The 21,765-nt window shown below is 47.7% G+C and overlaps 1 protein-coding gene across 1 annotated transcript in view; it reads right to left on the bottom strand.

Annotated features, from left to right (window-relative positions):
* TTLL6 (tubulin tyrosine ligase like 6) overlaps window positions 1–14,391 on the bottom strand; it is a 52,025-nt gene extending 37,634 nt beyond the window's left edge. The window contains 2 exon segments of the mRNA XM_025362661.1: window positions 615–834; window positions 14,140–14,391. Of these exon segments, the coding sequence (XP_025218446.1) occupies window positions 615–834; window positions 14,140–14,242 (323 nt within the window). The 5' untranslated portion in view covers window positions 14,243–14,391.
* Window positions 14,392–21,765: the final 7,374 nt, after the last annotated feature.

Genomic DNA, 21,765 nt, shown 5'->3' with positions numbered 1-21,765 from the left:
TTGCCATTACAGCTAATCTCGCTTGCAGCTTCTCACTAACATATTGCCTCAAGCCTTTTACTCCACTGGCTCATCAGGGACAGGAATTGAACATCTTTTTGGCCAAAATACTTGTCTCTTTCCTCTTCCCCCCATTAAGGGAAGCTATGAATAAGAAAGTGGACAAGCTTTTCCATTCATCAATCAGTCTGAATGGAGCAAGGCATGGTGAAATATTAAACAAGAACCGGAATGCACAAGCTGCAGTTGGATCCTGATAAGTCAGTATGGTGCTATCATATTGAAGGTGCACTAAATTTCCAGGACAAATAAGCGCCTTCTTAAAACAAGGAAATCTTCTCTTCCTGCTATTTTTTTAAAAGCATCCTAAACACAAATAGAATGAAAATTAGGACAAGGTGTGGTTTTTTAGATTACACACACGATCATTTGATTCTATAAAACAGATCATCAAAAGTAGATTCTTTTTATATGAACCAAAAGTGGTGAGATATTGACAGTCTCGGCACACAGCTTCTCCTTTACCTTCTCATCATCAGCCAAGACCCCCTTCCCTCCAGGTCCTTCCTGTTCTTACCAACATGGCTCCCCATTCCCCAGCTTTCAATCCTAACCTCTTTTTCTTCCTCTTCTTCTTGCCTTGCTGCTGGGCATTCTGAAGTCTGTTTTGTGCCCCTGGGTTCACTCTCACAAAAGCCAGCGCGATGGTTTCTTTTGGATCTTCTATGGAACTGTCCCCCTTCTCTTCGGAGTTTGCCCCTTCCTGGCTTTCCAAAGTCCGGCACCGTGGCATCTCCCTGGCCTGAGAGGAGGCTCTGGGAAAATACCAGGCCCCTAGAGAGAGGGCAGAGGGAGCCGCAGTTACAGGGATCCACCTGCAGGGGGACCCCCTCCCTCGCTCATGTGGGTGGTGACCCAGGGCTCTAATTCAAGGCAACAGGTTGCAGTTTATACAATGCCACCCGGCCTCCGTGGTTTGATGCAAACTCTGGGAGGGAGCTGATTCCACCTTTTGCCATTGGCTGTGACCTTGGAGACTCACTCAGCCAACCCTAGCCTTGGTTTTTCCCTCCTAGGATTTTCAGGAGAAGCCAGAGATGCTATGCATGGCACCACCTGGTAAACAATATTAAAGGGAGTGAGTGTCTGGAGAGAGTGAAGCCCCAAGCCTTCCTAGCTGAGAGAGTTAGTCCCAGAGGGTGCAGGTAGAGGCGCTTTGAGGAGGTCTGTTAACTGTTTCAGCACTGCAGTGAACCTCCCCCACAACAATATGCTGGCCTGAAAATAAATGCAACTGCCGCTCGTGGAGTACAGGACTAATGTGTAGCTGACTGAACAGTAAGATTCAAGCCCAGGGCCAGATGCAGACCTTCAGAGACACCAACCACAGAGAAGACTATGTCTCCCCCACCATCCATTCCAAAATAAAAACAAGATCAAATTATAAAATACATATAAGGAAGTCCAGCAAAGATCTCATCCTCCCTGGCCCCATGAGATTTCTTTCATGTTTGCTCAAAATGGCAAATATTGCTGGGCACAGTGGCTCACGCCTGTAATCCCAACACTCTGGGAGGCCGAGGCAGGCAGATCATTTGAGGTCAGGAGTTTGAGACCAGGCTGGCCAATATGGTGAAACCTGGTCTCTATTAAAAATACAAAAAAAAAAAAAAAAAAAAAAAGGCCAGGCGCAGTGGCTCACGCCTGTAATCCCAGCACTTTGGGAGGCCAAAGCAGGCGGATCACCTGAGGTCGGGAGATTGAGACCAGCCTTACCCACATAGAGAAACCCCGTCTCTACTAAAAATACAAAAATTAGCCGGGCATGGTGGTGCATGCCTGTAATCCCAGCTACTCAGGAGGATGAGGCAGGAGAATCGCTTGAACCTGGGAGGCGGAGGATGTTGTGAGCCAAGATCATTGCACTCCAGCCTGGGCAACAAGAGAGAAACTCCGTCTCAAAAAAAAAAAAACAAAACGAAAAATAAATTAGCTATACGTGGTGGCGAGTACCTGTAATCCCAGTTACTCAGGAGACTGAGGCAGGAAAATCGCTTGAACTGGAAGGCGGAGGTTGCAGTGAGCCGAGATCATGCCACTGCACGATTTTTTTTGACTCCGTCTCAAAAAATAATTAATTAATTAATTAATTAATTAATTAAAAAATAAAAAATAATTTCTCTTTTGTTGTTGTAGTTTTTTGTTTTTTGAGAGGGAGTTTTACTCTTGTTGTCCAGGCCGGAGTGCAATGGTGCGATCTTAGCTCACTACAACCTCTGCCTCCCAGGTTCAAATGATTCTCCTGCCTCAGCCTCCTGAGTAGCTGGGATTACAGGCATGCACCACCATGCCTGGCTAATTTTGTACTTTTAGCAGAGATGGGGGCTTCTCCATGTTGGTCAGGCTGGTCTCAAACTCCCAACCTCAGGTGATCCGCCTGCCTCGGCCTCCCAAAGTGCTGGGATTACAGGTGTGAGCCACCTCACCCTGCCAAAATAATAATTTCTAAGCATACTTATTCTAATATAATTGTAATCAATTTTGTATTTGCTTTTTGCCCACTTAGTAGATCATAAACAGCCTTTTCATTGTAGCAGAGTTTACATGTTTCTGGGTTTTTTGGTTTGTTTGTTTGTTTGTTTGTTTGTTTTGAGACAGAGTCTTGCTTTGTTTCCCAGGCTATAGTGGGTGCAATCTCGGCTCACTGCAACCTCTGCCTCCTGGGTTCAAGCAATTCTTGTACTTCAGTCCCCCAAAAAGCTGGGATTACAGGCATGCACGACCACACCCAGCTAACTTTTATATTTTTAGTAGAGACAGGGTTGCGCCAAGTTAGCCAAGCTGGTCTTGAACTCCGGACCTCAAGCAATCTGCCTGCCTCTGCCTCTCACAGTGTTGGGATTACAAGCATGAGCCACCACGCCTGACCATTTCTAGTTTTTAATGGCTGTATGTATTCCATTGAAAGAATGCACCTGAATGTAACCAATCATTGTCCTATTGTTGGAAATGTAAGTCGCTGCCAATTTTGATATTATATAAATAGCTCTAAAATGCACTCTTGCATGTGCAGAAGGCCTTTTACTTACTTAGGGTTATTTTCTTAATATCTTGATATTACAGGGTTAATGAATATGCAAATTACATCACTTCTCATATGTATATATATAAAATACCATGTTGCTTCCCAGAGGGATTGCAATAATTTGGACTACTACCGGCAATATGCAACAAGAGTAGGCTCACCAGAGCCCCATAATGTCTTGGGAATCACCTCCCCTCTATATACAAATTTGCTATTTCTGTTTTGGTTTTTTTTGCTTTGTTTTGTTTTGAGATGGTGTCTTGTTCTGTCACCCAGGCTGGAGCGCAGTGGTGCAACCTCAGCTCACTGCAACCTCCGTCTCCTGGGTTCAAGTGATTCTCCTGCCTCAGCCTCCTGAGTAGCTGGGATTACAGGCATCCGCTACCATGTCAGGCTAATTTTTTTGTATTTTTAGTACAGACAGGGTTTCACCATATTGGCCAGCCTGGTCTCAAACTCTTGACCTCAAATGATCTGCCCGCCTCAGCCTCCCAAAGTGCTCGGATTACAGGCGTGAGCCACCGCACCTGGCCCAAACTTGTTAATTCTTTTTTTTTTTTTCTTTTTTTTTTTTGAGACGGAGTCTTGCTCTGTCGCCCGGGCTGGAGTGCAATGGCCGGATCTCAGCTCACTGCAACCTCTGCCTCCCGGGTTTACGCCATTCTCCTGCCTCAGCCTCCTAAGTGACTAGGACTACAGGCGCCCGCCACCACGCCCGGCTAATTTTTTGTATTTTTCAGTAGAGACAGGGTTTCACCCTGTTAGCCAGGTTGGTCTCGATCTCCTGACCTCGTGATCCGCCCGTCTCGGCCTCCCAAAGTGCTGGGATTACAGGCTTGAGCCACCGCGCCCGGCCCCAAACTTGTTAATTCTAGACAACTTTTATACCCTATGGCCAATGTCTTTAATATCACTGCACCCTTCCACCTCTCTCTATTCCTTTCTTTTTTTTTTTTTGAGACGCAGTCTGGCTCTGTTGCCCAGGCTGGAGTGCAGCGGCCGAATCTCAGCTCACTGGAAGCTCCGCCTCCCGGGTTTACGCCATTCTCCTGCCTCAGCCTCCCGAGTAGCTGGGACTACAGGCGCCCGCCACCTCGCCCGGCTAGTTTTTTGTATTTTTTTTTTTTTAGTAGAGACGGGGTTTCACCGTGTTAGCCAAGATGGTCTCGATCTCCTGACCTAGTGATCCACCCGTCTCGGCCTCCCAAAGTGCCGGGATTACAGGCTTGAGCCACCGCGCCCGGCCTCTATTCCTTTCTAAAACCAAATTTGGTGGTGTGGAGCCCTTTAACTATGGAAGTTACCTATAAATAATATAATAATAAGCTTTTATGTGGGGATAGTTCTCTGGGCTTTTCAAAGAAGTTTCATATACATGCTTCCATTGAATGCTTACAATGAGAGGGAGGGCAGAATTGTTAAGTCAGCCAAGGATTGCCACTTGTTTCTTTCTCTTTCTGAAGAGGGCTGCCACTTACAGGCAAGACCCTTTGTGGTGACACCAGAGCAGGAGGAAGAGATGTGCTCAGGACAGATAAACCCTGGGTCTTGTGAGTCAATTGTTTCCAGTGAACAGGCACATTCTTGGCAAAGTTCAGGGGAACTAAGGTATATGAAATCTTGACCTTGGGCTGCTCCCTTCCTTGCAGGTAAACAGCCAGCTCCACTCCCCTAGCCCTCCACAACGGCTCCTATGTACCAAGCCCTCAAGGAGGAGTGGCTCTGTTTACCTAAAGGTTAATGTTAACTTGGGGAGAGAAAACTGACCCTGAATTTGACCTCTGGAGGTGCGAATTCTCTTTGCCCATTTTTGAGTCCTTGCCTGAGTGATAAGAACAAGTCGTGGCTCCTTTTATGTGTCTGTCTCAAAGAGTAGGCCAGGTGCAGTGGCTCATGCCTGTAATCCCAACATTTTGGGAGGCCAAGGTGAGAGGATTGCTTGAGCCCAGGAGTTCAAAACCAGCCTGGGCAACAAAGTGAGAACCCATCTCTATTAAAAAAAAAAAAAAAAAATAGCTGGGTACAGTGCCACATGCCTGTAGTCCCAGCTACTCAGGAGGCTGAGGTGGGAGGATTGCTTGAGCCTAGGAGTTTAAGGCAGCAGTGAGCCACAGTTGCACCACTGCACTCCAGCCTGGATGACAGAGACCTTGTCTCAAAAAAAGAAAAGAAAGGCCGGGCGCGGCGGCTCACACCTGCAATCCCAACACTTTGGGAGGACGAGGCGGGTGGATCAACTGAGGTCAGGAGTTCAAGACCCACCTGACCAACATGGAGAAACCCCGTCTCTACTAAAAATACAGAAAATTAACCAGGCATGGTGGTGCAGGCCTGTAATCCCAGCTCCTCAGGACGTTGAGGCAGGAGAATTGCTTGAACCTGGGAGGCAGAGGTTGTGGTGAGCTGAGATCGTGCCATTGTACTCCAGCCTGGACAACAAGAGCAAAACTCTGTCTCAAAATGAAAAAGGAAAAGAAAATTAAAAAAGGTCAAATTATATTTGCTCTTGCATGAGAGGGCCTCAAGCATGTAGAGTAAAAAACTGAGCCCATGCACTTTTAGATGAACTGGGTCACCATGGAATTATTGCCTGCATTCCCTTGTATTCTAGGCTGCCTCTGACATAAGAGCCATCTTGGATGGTACCCGAGACAGGTGCAAGATGGCAAACAGTACTTGCCATGTGACCATTTTTGCATTGTCTTTGGCCTCCTTGCTTTCATTTCCCCCAAGCTTCTCTCCCTGTTTAATCTCCAAGGCTGAATCCTGTCTCTCCGAAGATCCTGAAAGAGAGTATCTCCTTCAAAGTTTGCCTACTGGGGACATGCATGCTGAATCTAGCTTGCAGAAATGTCTACTTCTGGGGCACAGTAGCTCATGCCTATAATCCTAACACTTTAGAAGGCCGAGATAAGGGAATCACCTGAGCCCAGGAGATTGAGGCTGCAGTGAGCTGTGATCATGCCACTGAACTCCAGCTGGGTGATGGCGAGACCCTGTCTCAAAAAACAATCAAACAAAAAAACCTATGTGTATATATAGTATATGTGTATATATATATATAGAGAGAGAGTACATATATACACATATATAGTATGTATATATATATATAGTGTGTGTATATGTGTGTGTGTGTATATATATAGTTGCCAACTACTAGAAAATGCAGATTTCCGTTTCTTTTGGAGAAGTGGGTCTCTATTCCTTCACGTCAGCAATCAACCAGAGCTCAGTAATGCCTCCTGTAGACACTTTCCAGTCTGCCCCAATGTCCAACACTCCTTTTTGTCTCCCTGACACAGGAGCCAACTAACAGTTATCCTTGTGCTATTATTTTTCCTTTTTTTTTTTTTTTGAGACAGAGTTTCACTCCATCACCCAGGCTGGAGTGCAGTGGCGTCATCTTGGCTCACTGCAACCACTGCCTCCTGGGTTCAAGTGATTCTCTTGCCTCAGCCTCCTGAGTAGCTGGGATTACAAGTGCCTGCCACCATGCCTGGCTAATTTTTTTTTTTTTTTTTTTTTTTTTTGAGATGGAGTCTCACTCTGTCGCCCAGGCTGGAGTGCAGTGGCCGGATCTCAGCTCACTGCAAGCTCTACCTCCCGGGTTTATGCCATTCTCCTGCCTCAGCCTCCCGAGTAGCTGGGACTACAGGCGCCCGCCACCTCGCCTGGCTTGCCTGGCTAATTTCTGTATTTTTAGTAGAGAACGGAGTTTTATCATACTGGTCAGGCTAGTCTAGAACTCTTGACCTCAGGTGATCCACCCACCTTGGCCACCTGAAGTGCTGGGATTACAGGTGTGAGCCACTGCGCCCAGCCTATTTTTCTTATAGCAGCATTGAGACATCTCTTTTTTAGAGACATGGTCTTGCGACGTTGCCCAGGCTGGTCTCAAACGCCTGTGCTCAAGAGATCCTCCTGCCTCAGCCTTGGAAGTAGCTGGGATTACAGCCATGAGCCACTGTACCCAGCTCAAGAGAGGCGACATTTTCTTAAACCCAGCCCACTTATTTCATTTAAGCTACAGGCCTAACCCTATAGACACCTGAATTTATACCAGTTCTGCTCTAGTATCTCTGGCCTCCAAGCAGTTTCCAGTGAAAACAAAAGCTACTTCCACCAGGGCTGAGCAGAAAGCTTTTTTTTTTTTTTTTTTTTTTTTACACAGGAGAGTCTTGCTCTGTCACCCAGGCTGGAGTGCAGTGGCGTGATCCCGGCTCACTGCAACCTCCACCTCTCGGGTTCCAGTTATTCTCCTGCCTCAGCCTCCCAAATAGCTGGGATTACAGGCACCTGTCACCGTGCCGGCCTAATTATTTTTGCATTTTTAGTAGAGATGGGTTTTTGCAGCATGAGCCACCACGCCCAGCCAGAAAGCATTTTAATTCCCTGGTTTTCAGAACAAGAATTAAATCTGACCCAGGTGAAACTGGGACCCCTCTCAGACTTTTCAGATGTGGACTTTATTTGGTTCTACAGGACTTATCTTACCAGTCTTAGCAACCACTCCCTGCTCACCTGGTAGTTCCCACCTACTGCCCTGCTTACCAATTTTGTTGGTGCCAACACCAAAAGCAGTCTTACAGCCTTGAGGAATAAAAGGAGGAAAGGCAAAAGACATGGCCTAAGGAGTATACAAAGGAGTGAGAGGAGCTGCTGGTGGCATCCTGAAATATACATACATCATGGTGTAAGGGCCTCTGCTGTCAGCTATAGGTGACTAAGTCACTTATTAAGAGGCAGCTGCAGTGTAGTGGCTAAGAACTCAGATTTCAAAGTCTGTCTGTCTGGACTTAAATCCCAGCTCTGCCATGTCCTAGTTGTCTGACCTCAGGCAGCTTATTTAACCTCCTGCCTTAGTTTCCTCGTCTGTAAAGTGGCTTCTCCCAGTTATAGAGATTAAATGAGTTTACTCATTTGACTTAATGCAACACAAAGTTCTTAGAACAGTGCCTGGCACATAGTAGGTACTCACAAAGTGCTCTCTACCACTATCAGCTATGTAACCCTGGACTGTGAACTTCCTGGTGGAAGAGGCTGTGTCTCTGCATTCTCAGCTCCTAGCAGTGTCTAGAAAAGATACTGAAAATGAGATGTCCATATGTTCCTTGAATTAATGGGCTGGAAGAATGAATAAATGCATGAACTGATTAAGCTTCTCCAAGGTTCATTTTCCTTAGCTATATAATAGAAGTGTTGTTGTGAGCATTAGGTAAATAACATTTGTTATTTACATTGTTAAAGCATCAACCTTGGGTCCTTCTCATAGAGCTGGCACTTAAAATGCTTGTTTCATTCACTTGCAATAGACTACTGACAACCCACTTACCAAGTAGCAGGCATTACACTAAAGCATTTATACACATAATGTCTCATCCTCATAATATCCTATCATAGATACTCTTTCCTCTATTTACAGGTGAGAAGACTGACACAGAGAGGTTAAGGTAAGAGGCACAGCTGGGGTTGGGAGACATGTCCATCTGACCCCACAGCCTGTCTCTCCATGCTCCCCTCACTGCCTTTTCCTCTCTGCTGGCCATCCATAAACGGTGTGACCATAAAGTAAAGTAACTGATCTTTTAACTCCCAAAAGCAATCTTAGTTTAGTCCCTTAAGAATTAGTTAGGGACAGGCACGGTGGCCCATGCCTGTAATCTCAGCACTTTGGGAGGCCAAGGTGGGCAGAGCACTTGAGCCCAGGGGTTTGACACCAGCCTGGACAACAGGGTGAAACCCAATCTCTACCAGTCAATCAATCAATAAATAAGCCAGGTGTGGTGGTGTGTGCCTGTAGTCCCAGCTACTTAGGAGGCTGATGTGGGAGGATCACTTCAGCCCAGGAGGCTGAGGTTGCAGCGAGTACAGATCACACCACTGCACTCTAGCCTGGAAGACAGAACTAGACCTTAAAAAAGAAAAAGAAAAAAAAAAATCAGTTGGTTCCATATAATTTTCCTTAAAGCCAACTGCTTCTAAATTCCCATCTCCAACAAGGGCTTGGATCTCTCCAGATTTGCCATAACCTGGTAACAGCTGTATTGTTTCTACTTGTATTTATTTTCACTCTCTTTCCCTTCTTTTCACCAATGTCCACATTGTACCAGGACTCTTATTAAGGGTGTAATTAGAATATTTTCTAAACTTCTATGGAATTCCTGAATGTTAGAGCTGGAAGGAATCTTTTTTTTTTTTTTTTTTTTTTAGGCGGAGTCTCGCTCTGTGGCCCCGGCTGGAGTGCAGTGGCCGGATCTCAGCTCACTGCAAGCTCCGCCTCCCGGGTTCACGCCATTCTCCTGCCTCAGCCTCCCGAGTAGCTGGGACTACAGGCGCCCACCACCTCCCCCGGNTTTTTTGAGGCGGAGTCTCGCTCTGTGGCCCAGGCTGGAGTGCAGTGGCCCGATCTCGGCTCACTGCAAGCTCCGCCTCCCAGGTTCCCGCCATTCTCCTGCCTCAGCCTCCCGAGTAGCTGGGACTACAGGCGCCGCCACCACGCCCGGCTAATTTTTTTGTATTTTTAGTAGAGACGGGGTTTCATTGTGTTAGCCAGGATGGTCTCGATCTCCTGACCTCGTGATCCGCCCATCTCGGCCTCCCAAAGTGCTGGGATTACAGGCTTGAGCCACCGCGCCCGGCCAGAAGGAATCTTTTTAGAAGAGGTTTTGAACTCCCTGCCCTCTACCAGTCTGTGCTAGGGGAGGGGACTTGTACATAGCCAGAGAGCAAGTAATCAGAAGCACCCCCAGCTTCCTGGTCCCAAAGTCACCTTCCCATTATGCCGGGTTAGTGGACATGCAAAGTGGACTAAGTGCCTTAGAGAGTTTAATAAAGACTAAGGCCGGGTGCGGTGGCTCACACCTGTAATTCCAACACTTTGGGAGGCTGAGGTCCCTTGAGGTCAGGAGTTGGAGACCAAGCTGGCAAACATGGTGAAACCCTGTCTCTACTAACAATACAAAAATTAGCTGGGCATGGTGGCAGGCGCCTGTAATCCCAGCTATTCGGTAGGCTGAGGCAGGAGAATCACTTGAACCTGGGAGGCGGACGTTGCAGTGAGCCGAGATCGCATCACTGCACTCCAGCCTGGGCGACAGAGGGAGACACTGTCTCAAAAAAAAAAAAAGAGAAAAAAAGAAAAAAAAAAAAGACTAAGAGCTGTGCTACCAATGTAACAAACACAGTAAATAGCAAAATAGCATCTTCAGTTTTTCTTTCTTTTTCTTTTTTTCTTTTTTCTTTTTTGCGATGGGAGTCTCACTCTGTCACCCAGGCTGGAGTGCTGTGGCGCCATCTCTGCTCACTGCAAGCTCCGCCTCCCGGGTTCACGCCATTCTCCTGCCTCAGCCTCCTGAGTAGCTGGGACTACAGGCGCCTGCCACCGCGCCCGGCTAATTTCTTTTTGTATTTTTAGTAGAGACGGGGTTTCACTGTGTTAGCCAGGATGGTCTCGATCTCCTGACCTCGTGATTCGCCCGCCTCGGCCTCCCAAGATGCTTGGATTACAAGAGTGAGCCACCGCGCTCGGCCCATCTTCAGTTTTTCTTAATGACACAAGAAAGGGCATTGTGTCATTAAGGAAGGGTATCAGTTCACCTTTCCAAGTAGGATAGTTAAGACACTGAAAAAATTCTCATGTTTCCTTCCATTTTAGTACAGAGTTTGATCTTGAGATCTTCCAAACCAGAGGCTGACAACCAGATCCTGGTCAGACAGCATGAAAATGTCCTACATTGGCCACCAGGGGGAGGGAATAAGCAGTGGGAAGGGTTCACTGGGCCGGGTCCATTGACGGTTATTTGGAAAAAACTCAGAGGAGGGTCCCTGTCTCATTTCCACTTCTGAAGGACTATACTTGTTGACTACTCTCCTTTCCCCTGGAGGTGTTGCAGAGGGTGGAAAACGTTTAGTGCTTTCTTTTTTCTTCCTTTCTTTTTGAGACGGAGTCTTGCTCTGTCACCCAGGCTGGAATGCAGTGGCCGGATCTCAGCTCACTGCAAGCTCCGCCTCCCGGGTTCACGCCATTCTCCTGCCTCAGCCTCCCGAGTAGCTGGGACTACAGGCGCCCGCCACCTCGCCCGGCTAGTTTTTTTGTATTTTCTAGTAGAGACGGGGTTTCACCGTGTTAGCCAGGATGGTCTCGATCTCCTGACCTCATGATCCGCCCGTCTCGGCCTCCCAAAGTGCTGGGATTACAGGCTTGAGCCACCGCGCCCGGCCTCTTTTTTTTTTTTTTTTTTTTTTTTTTTTTTTGGGGGGGTTGTTAAAAAAACCCACCCCAGTCTCCTGCCCAGGCTGGAGTGCAATGGTGCGATCTCGGCTCACCGCAACTTCTGCCTCCCGGATTCAAGTGATTCTCCTGCCTCAGCCTCCCAAGTAGCTGGGACTACAGGCATGCGCCACCATGTCCAGCTAATTTTTGTGTTTTTAGTAGAGACAGGTTTTCACCATGTTGGTCAGGCTGGTCTCAAACTCCTGACCTCAGGTGATCGGCCCACCTCGGCCTCCCAAAGTGCTAGGATTACAAGCCTGAGCCACCGCACCCCGCGGTTTAGTGCTTTCTTTTGCAAAACTGAATGAACACAGGTATCCTATAAATGATACAAAACAATAATTTGGTGGTTGATTAAGAGAACCATTGGAGAACATATTTCAAGTTGTAGCCAAGTTTTTTCATCTCTGACCTTCACCACCTGGACTTTTTTTCTAGTCTATAGGAATATACAGAGCGCTGAAGGGTTCGCCTATTGTGTCTGTCTGTGAAGTCCCTCTCTTTCCCCAGATAATAGGTTTTCCTTCACATACCTCCTTTTCATCTTTTGGTCCTCATTTCCCTACTGGAAGCATCCCTCTGAAGGCCTCCAGTGGCTAGCTCTTGGAAAATGTCAAAGTGGATGGGGGAAGAAAAGACGTGGAGGTAAGACCTCTGGATCTTGCTTTCAGCTTTGCCCCTCCAATTCAGTATGTCATAAAAATCCGAGCAATTATTTCCTCTCCCATTCCCTATCTTCTCTATAATTACAGGACCACTAGGAGGATAAAAGCTTCACATCTAGAAAAGCGCTTTGGGCTTTGATTCAGACAGGATAAAATAAGATGTTTTTTGTGGTCTTTTGACTTTTCATTTTAGTCACCCTTTGAATTTCAGCCCAGGGCCTGAAAGGGTCCTAAGCAAAATACGGACTAACAAGGGAGGGATGGGGCACCCAGTTGCTCAAGGGCTTTGCCAATAAGAAGAGTTGAGAATGACAGGTCACATGTAGTGGGAACAATAAGAATCTTGCTGACTTATATGCTATCTTTTATTCTGCTAGAAACTGAGAAATTCTGCAAGATTGGAAGATGCAATATTCAGATCAGGCTCATGCCCAATAATTTTCTCCACAATATTCAGGGCATTGCTAGCAAAGACAGATGGATCTGGATCCAAATCCCAGCTCTACTAGTTTCTAGAACGCGTGACCATGGGTGAGTAACTTAGCCTCGCTGTACTTCAGCTTCTGTATAAGTAAAATAGCGATAATAATATTTATTTTAGGCCCGGCGCGGTGGCTCAAGCCTGTAATCCCAGCACTTTGGGAGGCTGAGACGGGCGGATCACGAGGTCAGGAGATCGAGACCATCCTGGCTAACACGGTGAAACCCCGTCTCTACTGAAAAAAAAATACAAAAAACTAGCCGGGCGAGGTGGCGGGCGCCTGTAGTCCCAGCTACTGGAAAGGCTGAGGCAGGAGAATGGCGTAAACCCAGGAGGCGGAGCTTGCAGTGAGCTGAGATCTGGCCACTGCACTCCAGCCCGGGCGACAGAGCGAGACTCCGTCAAAAAAAAAAAAAGAGAAAAAAAGGCCGGGCGCGGTGGCTCACGCCTGTAATCCCTGCACTTTGGGAGGCCGAGGCGGGCGGATCACGAGGTCAGGAGATCGAGACCATCCTGGCTAACAAGGTGAAACCCCGTCTCTACTAAAATACAAAAAAAATTAGCCGGGCGCGGTGGCGGGCGCCTGTAGTCCCAGCTACTCGGGAGGCTGAGGCAGGAGAATGGCGCGAACCCGGGAGGCGGAGCTTGCAGTGAGCCGAGATCACGCCACTGCACTCCAGCCTGGGGGACAGAGTGAAGACTCCGCCTCAAAAAAAAAAAAAAAAAATTCATTTTATGGAGTCGTTTTAAAGATTAAATGAGTTAATATTTCTAATATCCTTAAAGCAGTGCTTGGTTCAAAATAAAGGCTATATTGTAAAATGAAAATATAAGCCAGGCGTGGTGGCTCGTGCCTGTAATTCCAGCACTTTGGGAAGCCAAAGTGGGAGGATCACTTGAGCTCAGGAGTTCGAGACCAGGCTGGGCAATAAAGTGAGACCCCCCCCATCTCTTAAAACAAATAAACAAAAAAGAAAATACAGTAATAAGATTGGCATAAATATTAAATATTTTTTGGAGTGCCTCACACATACTGGTGCTTTTAAAAACATTAGCTCCCTTCCCACTTCATCCCCCATGTGATATTTTTCCTAGAGTTCAAATCATAAAGGAGAACCTTCTGCAAAACCAGAAGAGTACTCTTTCAGGAGGGGTGAGAAATAACAACTGGAAATGAAAGAACACTAGGCCGGAAGGGGGTAGGGGCATCAGCAGAGGACTATGCCAGCCATGAAAAATGGAAAGAGTCTTTCTGGATGGTTTCTCCAGACAAAGGAAGAACAGTGATGAAGAAAATGACCCAATGATGGGGATGAAGCGGGTGAAGAGAGTTGTGTGAGTCCCAGGGATCGCTGGTGTCTAAGGGACAGCTCCTTGGTGGACTGTGGCTTAGGAAATTGGGGGAGGGCAGGAAATGAACGTTAGTAAGAGGGACTGAAAAGGGGGGAGCCCCGGAGCCGAGGAACCGTGAGGGTGAGTGCCTGGCGCCGTGGAACGCCACTAGGGAGGGCAGCGGGTTACCCTGGGGACCTGGGTCCCATGTAGGTTTAAGGAGACGTGTCTAGCGAGGTTTTCAGGGGACAGGCACCAGGAGGCTGCGGTCTGGAGCCAGCACCGGGATTTGGGGCTCTCTTACCAGCGATTCCTACTCCCCCGTCTCGCCCCGCTGGGCTGCTAGTCCAGCTTGCAACCACACCTGCCGGCCCCCTCCTCGAAGGATGAAGGAGTAACGCTCCCATTGGCTGCCCGACAGCCCCAACCCCAACCCGCGCTCGCCCTAACTTTGGGTCTACCCGGCCCTCATATTTGCATACGGGGCCTTCTAGGCCTTCGATTGGCCCCTGCAGTAGCTGCCATGCCCCCTCCCTCCCGAATCCAATTAACCGCCCAGGCGGTAGGGGAGGGGCGCGCCGACGGTTGTCCCGGGAGACGCGCAGGACGCGCGCACAGCGCACGCGGGCGCCAGGGGCTGGACCGCCGGTCGCCCCCGCCGTCCTACCCGTGCCCAGCGAGCGGAGCCGCAGCCCCAGCCCACCCGCGCCAGTGCCGTCGGGCGTCTTGCGCGGGCGCGGCCGGAACGTCTGGCTCCAGAGGTCCTGCTGCGCTGGGCTGCGGTGAGGGAGGGGGGCACTTTGAATTTAGGCCTTCAGGAGAGGGCAAACCTGAAGCAGGAGGCCATGTGGGAAAACTTTGGTTGGAGACTTAAATCAGCATCTCAGACAAATTAGTGCCAGTGTGACCTTGGGCAGGCCACATTACCTCTGTGAGACTTGGCTTCTTCAACAGGAAAATGCGCATTGCAAACCTGTCATGACCGCTCAGGTGTATTGAATCCTGACCTCACCTCCAGAGGGTGGGGGGTCATGGCCTCCAGTGAACTGATCAGTAAGAAAGGGCCGCCTAGACCGACTGAAGAGTCAGTGAGACTTAAGGAGTCAGGGGTCTGGGCTTCTCAGAGCAACCATTTGGTCCTCAGGTGGAGAATCTGTAGTAGTGACTGGATTCAAATCATTGTAGACGGCCGGGCGCGGTGGCTCACGCCTGTAATCCCAGCACTTTGAGAGGCCTACTGGTGGATCGCTTGAGCTCAGGAGTTCAAGACCAGTTAGGCGACATGGCGAAACCCCCTCTCTACTAAAAATACAAAAATTAACCGGGCGCGGTGCGCGCGCCTGTGGTCCCAGCTATCTGGAGGCTGAGGCGGGAGAATAGTTTGAACACGGGAGGCAGAGGTTGCATTAAGCTGAGATCGTGCCACTGCACTCCAGCCTGGGCAACAGAGGGAAACTCTGTCTCAAATAAATAAGTAACCATTGTTCATTTGGGCCTGGGGTGGTAACCTAAATTCCTCCCAACACAGATCCCCTTCATCTGCTGATGTGCACAGGCAGAACACCAGAGGCAAGGGTGTAGCTCAGCCCCAAGCTGACCCTGGAAGCCTACTACGTGGTGCTTACAGTTACCCCGGAGTGAAGAGAGGGCCCAAGGTGGAACCAGTGGCCCATCTGCCGCTCTTTCAGAAACCCCTCTGCCATTCAGTCAGCCCTCTTCTCTTTTCCCTCCGCAGGTGGGCCCCGTGCTGTGGTGCCCGTCCCCCCGTGCCCTAAGGGGCCAGGTGACCATCATCAACTGGTCACCCAGCAGATGCTTCCCTAAGACCAACTGTCCCAGCCCTGTTCCCCTCCCCCATCCCACTGTTTTCTTTCCCCAGCGTCCTACCAATCTGTTCTGCCTAGCTCCTGTTTGGTCTCCGGTCCCTCAGGAGTGATATTGTGATGGAAATGAGGGAGAGGATGCAGGAGAGAGCAGCAAAGATTTACGGCTTTCAGAGGGTTTCCATTAAAATCCCTGACAACCGGTTATTTATGAGAGGATGCAACGGGAGCTCATAGGTCAGAGCCTGGCACTACTGTCCTTTCGTGGCTGATGACAGGAGCAAACACAGGGTGAACAGTGGAGCTGCCCTCACCGTACAGCAAAGAAAGCTTCAACCCAGTGACAGCCAGGAAAGCAGAGAATATCAGTGATTTGTGCCTGGCAAACCCTAAACAGACAAATCCACAGGGTAAATACTGAGGAACTTACTGGGCATGAAAAACTGAACCAGAATGATGGAGGCTCCTAATTGTCAAAAAATTTGGACCATGTCCTAGGAGCTCTCAGAGGCAAGAGTGTGTGGAAAAATCCAGGTGCAACCCTGTTGTTTTCACTGTTGTTTTGTTCCTAAGGCACCCACCTGACTAAATAAATAGTAAAACAACAGTAAAACGTCCGAAAGGTTGTTTGCTCTGCACTTCACACACAGCCTTTTCTCAGTTTGGGGTTCTTCCTTTAAGTAGTTAATGAAACAAAGACAGATCCTGCTTCTGCTCACTGAACCAAGGTCCCTCCTAGAAGCCCTTTCTTCCTATGCCAGTCAAAATTATTATTATTATTTTTTTTTTTTTTGAGATGGAGTCTTGCTCTGTTGCCCAGGCTGGAGTTCAGTGGTGCGATCTCAGCTCACTGCAACCTCTGCATCCTGGGTTCAAGCAATTCTCCTGCCTCAGCCTCCCGAGTAGCTGGAATTAGACACCTGCCACCACACCCGGCTAATTTTTGTATTTTTAGTAGAGACGGGATTTCACCATGTTGGCCAGGCTGGTCTCAAACTCCTGACCTTGTGATCTGCCCTCCTCAGTCTCCCAAAGTGGTGGGATTACAGGCGTGAGCCACTGTGCCCGGCCAAAATAATTTTATTTTGGGTTTTTTTGAGATGGAAAAAAACTTGCTCTGTCGCCCAGGCTAGAGTACAGTGGCATGGTCATGACTCATTGAAGCCTCAAACTCCTGGGCTCAAGCAATCCTCCTGAGTAGCTAGGATTACAGGCTAGGATTACCACCATGCCTGGCTAATTTTTTAAAAAACAATTTTGCAGAGACAGGATCTTCTTTTGTTGCCTCTCAAAAGGTTGGGATCACAGGTGTGAGCCACCGTGCCCAGCCAAAATAAAGTCTTGATATGTGTACCAGGAATGAGATAAGGAGTGGGAATGAGGCAAGGATGCTTAGGTAAAATTTTGCATACCCCAGATTTGTTTTGCTTTAAGTCTGCAGTGCATGAGAGAATGTCGTAGAAGTGTGTATAATCACAGAATCGGGCTTCTTTTAAATCAGAAGAGTTATTGGAGACCTCCATGGCATTTGTCCTGTTTTCAGATGAGGAAGCTGAGGCCCAGGAAAGTGAGATGGCTTGCTTAAGGCTTGCAGTAGGGTCATAGAGTCCACTACCCCATCCTCCATACACTCCATTATTAGTGAAATAGAAATAGCAATAGAAACTGCTGCCAAGCACCTCTTCTGAATCCTCTCCATTTTGATTTGTAACTGTATCTGATGGGGCTGAAAGAGCCCCTGGACAGAGGACTGCCCACCCATGAGCAATGGAGCTTCCAGGTTTCTGGGGTTTTTTTGTTTTTGCTTTTGTTTTTTTGAGATGGAGTCTTGCCCTGTCACCCAGGCTGGAGTGCAGTGGCACAATCTCGGCTCTCTGCAACCTCCACCTCCCGGGTTCAAACGATTCTCCTACCTCAGCCTCCTGAGCCTCCCAAGTAGCTGGGACTACAGGCACCTGCCATCACGCCTGGCTAATTTTTGTATTTTTGGTAGAGACGGGATTCGCCATGTAGGTGCCTCAGCCTCCCAAATGCTAGAGTTATAGGCGTGAGCCACCGCACCCAGCTAATTTTTTTGTATTTTTAGTAGAGATGGTGGTTTCGCCTTGTAGGCCAGGCTGGTCTCTAACTCCTGACCTCAGGTGATCTGCCCACCTCAGCCTGCCAAAGTGCTGGGATTACAGGCAGGTTTCTGTTTTTATTTTGCCTTTCTTCTTCATCCTCCTCCACCTTCTGGGAAAACAAACTTCCCTGTTCATAGATTTTTTTTTTCTTTTTGCCCTGTAAGGAAACAACATGGCTGTGTTTAAAGCATCCTTGTCTTGGTATAGATGGCCTTCAGACAAGTTCCATAGAAAGTGCCCTGATTAGCTGGGCGCAGTGGCTATGCCTGTAATCCCAGCACTTTGGGAGGCCGAGGGGGGCGGATTACTTTAGGTCAGGAGTTTGAGACCAGCTTGGCCAACATGGTGAAACCTCATCTCTACTAAAAATACAAAATTTAGCCTGGCATGGTGGCAGGCGCTTGTTAATCCCAAGTACTCAGGAGGCTGAGGCAGGAGAATCGCTTGAACCTGGGAGGCACAGGTTGGCAGTGAGCCGAGATCTTGCCACTGCACTCCAGGCTGAACGACAGAGCGAGACTCCGTCTCAAAAAAAAAAAAAAAAAAAAAAAAAAAAATTTGTTTGGGCATCGTGACTCATGCCTGTAATCCCAGCACTTTGGGAGGTCAAGGCGAGCAGAGTGCTTGTGTCCAGGAGTTCAAGACCAGCCTGGACAATATGGAGAAACCTCATCTGTGCTAAAAATACAAAGATCAGCTGGGTGTGGTGGTGCACACCTGGAGCCCCAGCTACTTGGAGGCTGAGGGAGGAGGATCGCTTGAGTCTGGGAGGTAGAGTCTGCAGTGAGCCGAGATCACGCCACTGCACTCCAGCCTGGGTGACAGAGTGAGACCCCAGATCAAAAAAATAAAATTGGGCCCGGTGCGGTGGCTCACACCTATAATCCCAGCACTTTGGGAAGCCGAGGCAGGCGGATCACTTGAGGACAGGAGTTTAAGACCAGCCTGGCCAACATGTTGAAACCCATCTCTACTAAATATACAAAAATTAGCTGGGTGTGATGTCGGGCACCTGTAATCCTAGCTACTTCGAGAGGCTGAGGCAAGAGAATTACCTGAACCCAGGAGATAGAGGTTGCAATGAGCCAAGACGGTGCCATTGCACTCCAGCGTGGGCAAAAAGAACAAAACTCCGTCTCAAAAAAAAAAATTTTTTTTTAATAAACAGCTTAAATATTCAATTGTTACAAAATGGTGAAGTAAATTACAGTAGAATCACTTATTATAGCAAAAAAGAAACTAACACATACGAAGTTTTTTACTTTCTCGGTGCAATGAAACTTCGTATGTGTTTTTTTTTTTGAGATGGATTCTCACTCTGTCACCCAGGCTAGAGTGCAGTGGCACAATCCTGGCTCACTGCAACCTCTGCCTCCCAGGTTCAAGTGATTCTTGTGCCTCAGCCTCCCGAGTAACTGTGACTACAGGTGTGTGCCACCAACGCTCAGCTAATTTTTTGTATTTTTAGTAGAGACAGGGTTTCACCATGTTAGCCAGGATGGTCTCGATCTCCTGACCTTGTGATCCTCCCACTTTGGACTCCAAAAGTGCTGGGATAACAGGCGTGAGCCACCAGGGCCAGCCAGTTGTTTCTTGATCATATGCTAAACAAGAGGTGGATAATTCATGAGTTTTCCGGGAAAGGGGTGGGAAATTCCTGGAACTGAGAGTTCTTCCCCTTTATAGACCATATAGGGTAACATCCTGACATTGCCATGGCATTTGTAAACTGTCATAGCGCTGGCAGGAATGTCTTTTAGCATGCTAATTAATTATAATTAAAATATAATGATCTGTGAGGATGACCAGAGGTCACTTTCATCACCATCTTGATTTTGGTAGGTTTTGGCTGGCTTCTTTACTGCAACCTGTTTTATTAGCAAGGTCTTTATGACCTGTATCTTGTTCCAACCTCCTATCTCATCCTGCGACTAAGAATACCTAACCTCCTGGGAATGCAGCCCAGTAGGTCTCAGCTTTATTTTAGCCAGCTCCTATTCAAGATGGAGTCACTCTGGTTCAAACACCTCTGACACTGTCTCTTTAAAAAAAAAAAAAAAAAAGTGAAGAGTACAGTACTGGAGTCAGAATGCTTTGCTCAAATTCTTCTGATGGCACTTATTAGCTATGTGAGTGTGGGAAAATAATGTTATGTCTCTAAGCCTCACTTTTCTCATCTATAAAATGCGAATAATAAAAATGCTTCCCTTAGAAGAATGAAATGAGATAATCTACTGTGTCATACACAGAGTAACCACATACCCCCTCAATCTTTTTCTTTTGCCCTGAGATTTAGCAGTTGAAGATAGAAGTGAAAGATTTTCTCTGTAGGTCTGAATATAAATTCAATCTATTCCTTCAATATCCAGCTATAAAGGGGTGCAGCTGCAGCCCTCCCTTGACATTTCTATTAGAAATAAATCAGATTAAGACCTGGCTCAGTTGTTCACGCTATAATCCCAGCACTTTGGGAGGCCGAGATGGGCAGATTACTTAAGGTCAGGAGTTTGAGACCAGCCTGGCCAACATGGTGAAACCCCGTCTCTACTAAAAATACAAAAATTATCTGGGCATGGTGGCACACACCTGTAATCCCAGCTACTGGGGAGGCTGAGACAGGAGAATCACTTGAGCCCAGGAGGTGGAGTTTGCAGTGAGCTGAGATCACACCACTGCACTCCAGCCTGGGTGACAGAGCAAGATTCTATCTCAATAAATAAATAACTACGTAAATACATAAATCAGACTAGCCTGGGCATGGTGGTTTATGCCTATAGTCCCAGCACTTTGGGAAGCTGAGGCAGGAGGATCACTTGAGCCCAAGAGTTCGAGACCACCCTGGGCAACACAGTGAGACCCCATCTCTACAAAAAAAAAAAAAAAAAAAGACCAGGTGCGGTGGCTTATACCTGTAATACCAGCACTTTGGGATGCCAAGGCGGGCAGATCACCTGAGGTCAGGAGTTCAAGACCAGCCTCAGCCTGGCCAACATGGTGAAACCCCGTCTCTACTAAAAATGCAAAAATTAGCCATGGTGGCGGGCACCTGTAGTCCCAGCTACTCAGGAGACTGAGGCAGGAGAATCGTTTGAACCCAGTAGGTGGAGGTTGCAGTGAGCCCAGATCATGCCACTGCACTCCAGCCTGGGCAACAGGGCGAGACTCTGTGCAGAAAAAAAAAAAAAAAGGAAGGAATGTTCATTTCCCCCTGCCTGAAATCTAAAACTGCTTCACAGAGGCATAAATTTTCTGGTCAGATGGCACAGAAAAATTTCTTTCCACATTTAAACAGTGGAAGAAGGGGCACTTCCGAATTTAATCTTTCATAGACAGCATATACAGTGTTTAACATCTTCTGGATGTTAAAGAAAAAAATAGGCCGGGCGCGGTGGCTCAACCCTGTAATCCCAGCACTTTGGGAGGCCGAGGCGGGTGGATCACGAGGTCAGGAGATCGAGACCATCCTGGCTAACATGGTGAAACCCCGTCTCTACTAAAAAAATACAAAAAACTAGCCGGGCGTGGTGGCGGGCGCCTGTAGTCCCAGCTACTCGGAGGCTGAGGCAGGAGAATGGCGTAAACCCAGGAGGCGGAGCTTGCAGTGAGCCGAGATCGCGCCACTGCACTCCAGCCTGGGTGACACAGCGAGACTCCGTCTCAAAAAAAAAAAAAAAAAAAAAAAAAAAAAAAAAAAAGAAAAAAATATTCTGACACTTGTTAAAATGGCAAGGAAGAATTTATTCAGTACCAACGGAGAGATTATGCTGTACTCTGAATACAATAAAGACAAGTGGGATTATAGCCAACTAGCAGAGTGAGGGGTCACTGCATGGAAAATTACTAAAGGAGATTCTTGTTAAACCGACTTAACAAGACTCTTGTCGAAGGCAGGTCAGGGTGATTAGATATTAAGGATGGGGGATTCTCTTTAAATTGACTTAGCAGAATTCTTTTCTTTTTTTTTTTTTTTTTTTTTTTTTTTTG

Source organism: Theropithecus gelada, chromosome 16, assembly GCF_003255815.1.
Source record: "Theropithecus gelada isolate Dixy chromosome 16, Tgel_1.0, whole genome shotgun sequence".
In the NCBI taxonomy this organism is placed as follows: Eukaryota; Metazoa; Chordata; class Mammalia; order Primates; family Cercopithecidae; genus Theropithecus; species Theropithecus gelada.
Note: the sequence above shows the minus strand (reverse complement) of the source record. Positions and strands in the feature narration are given on the sequence as shown.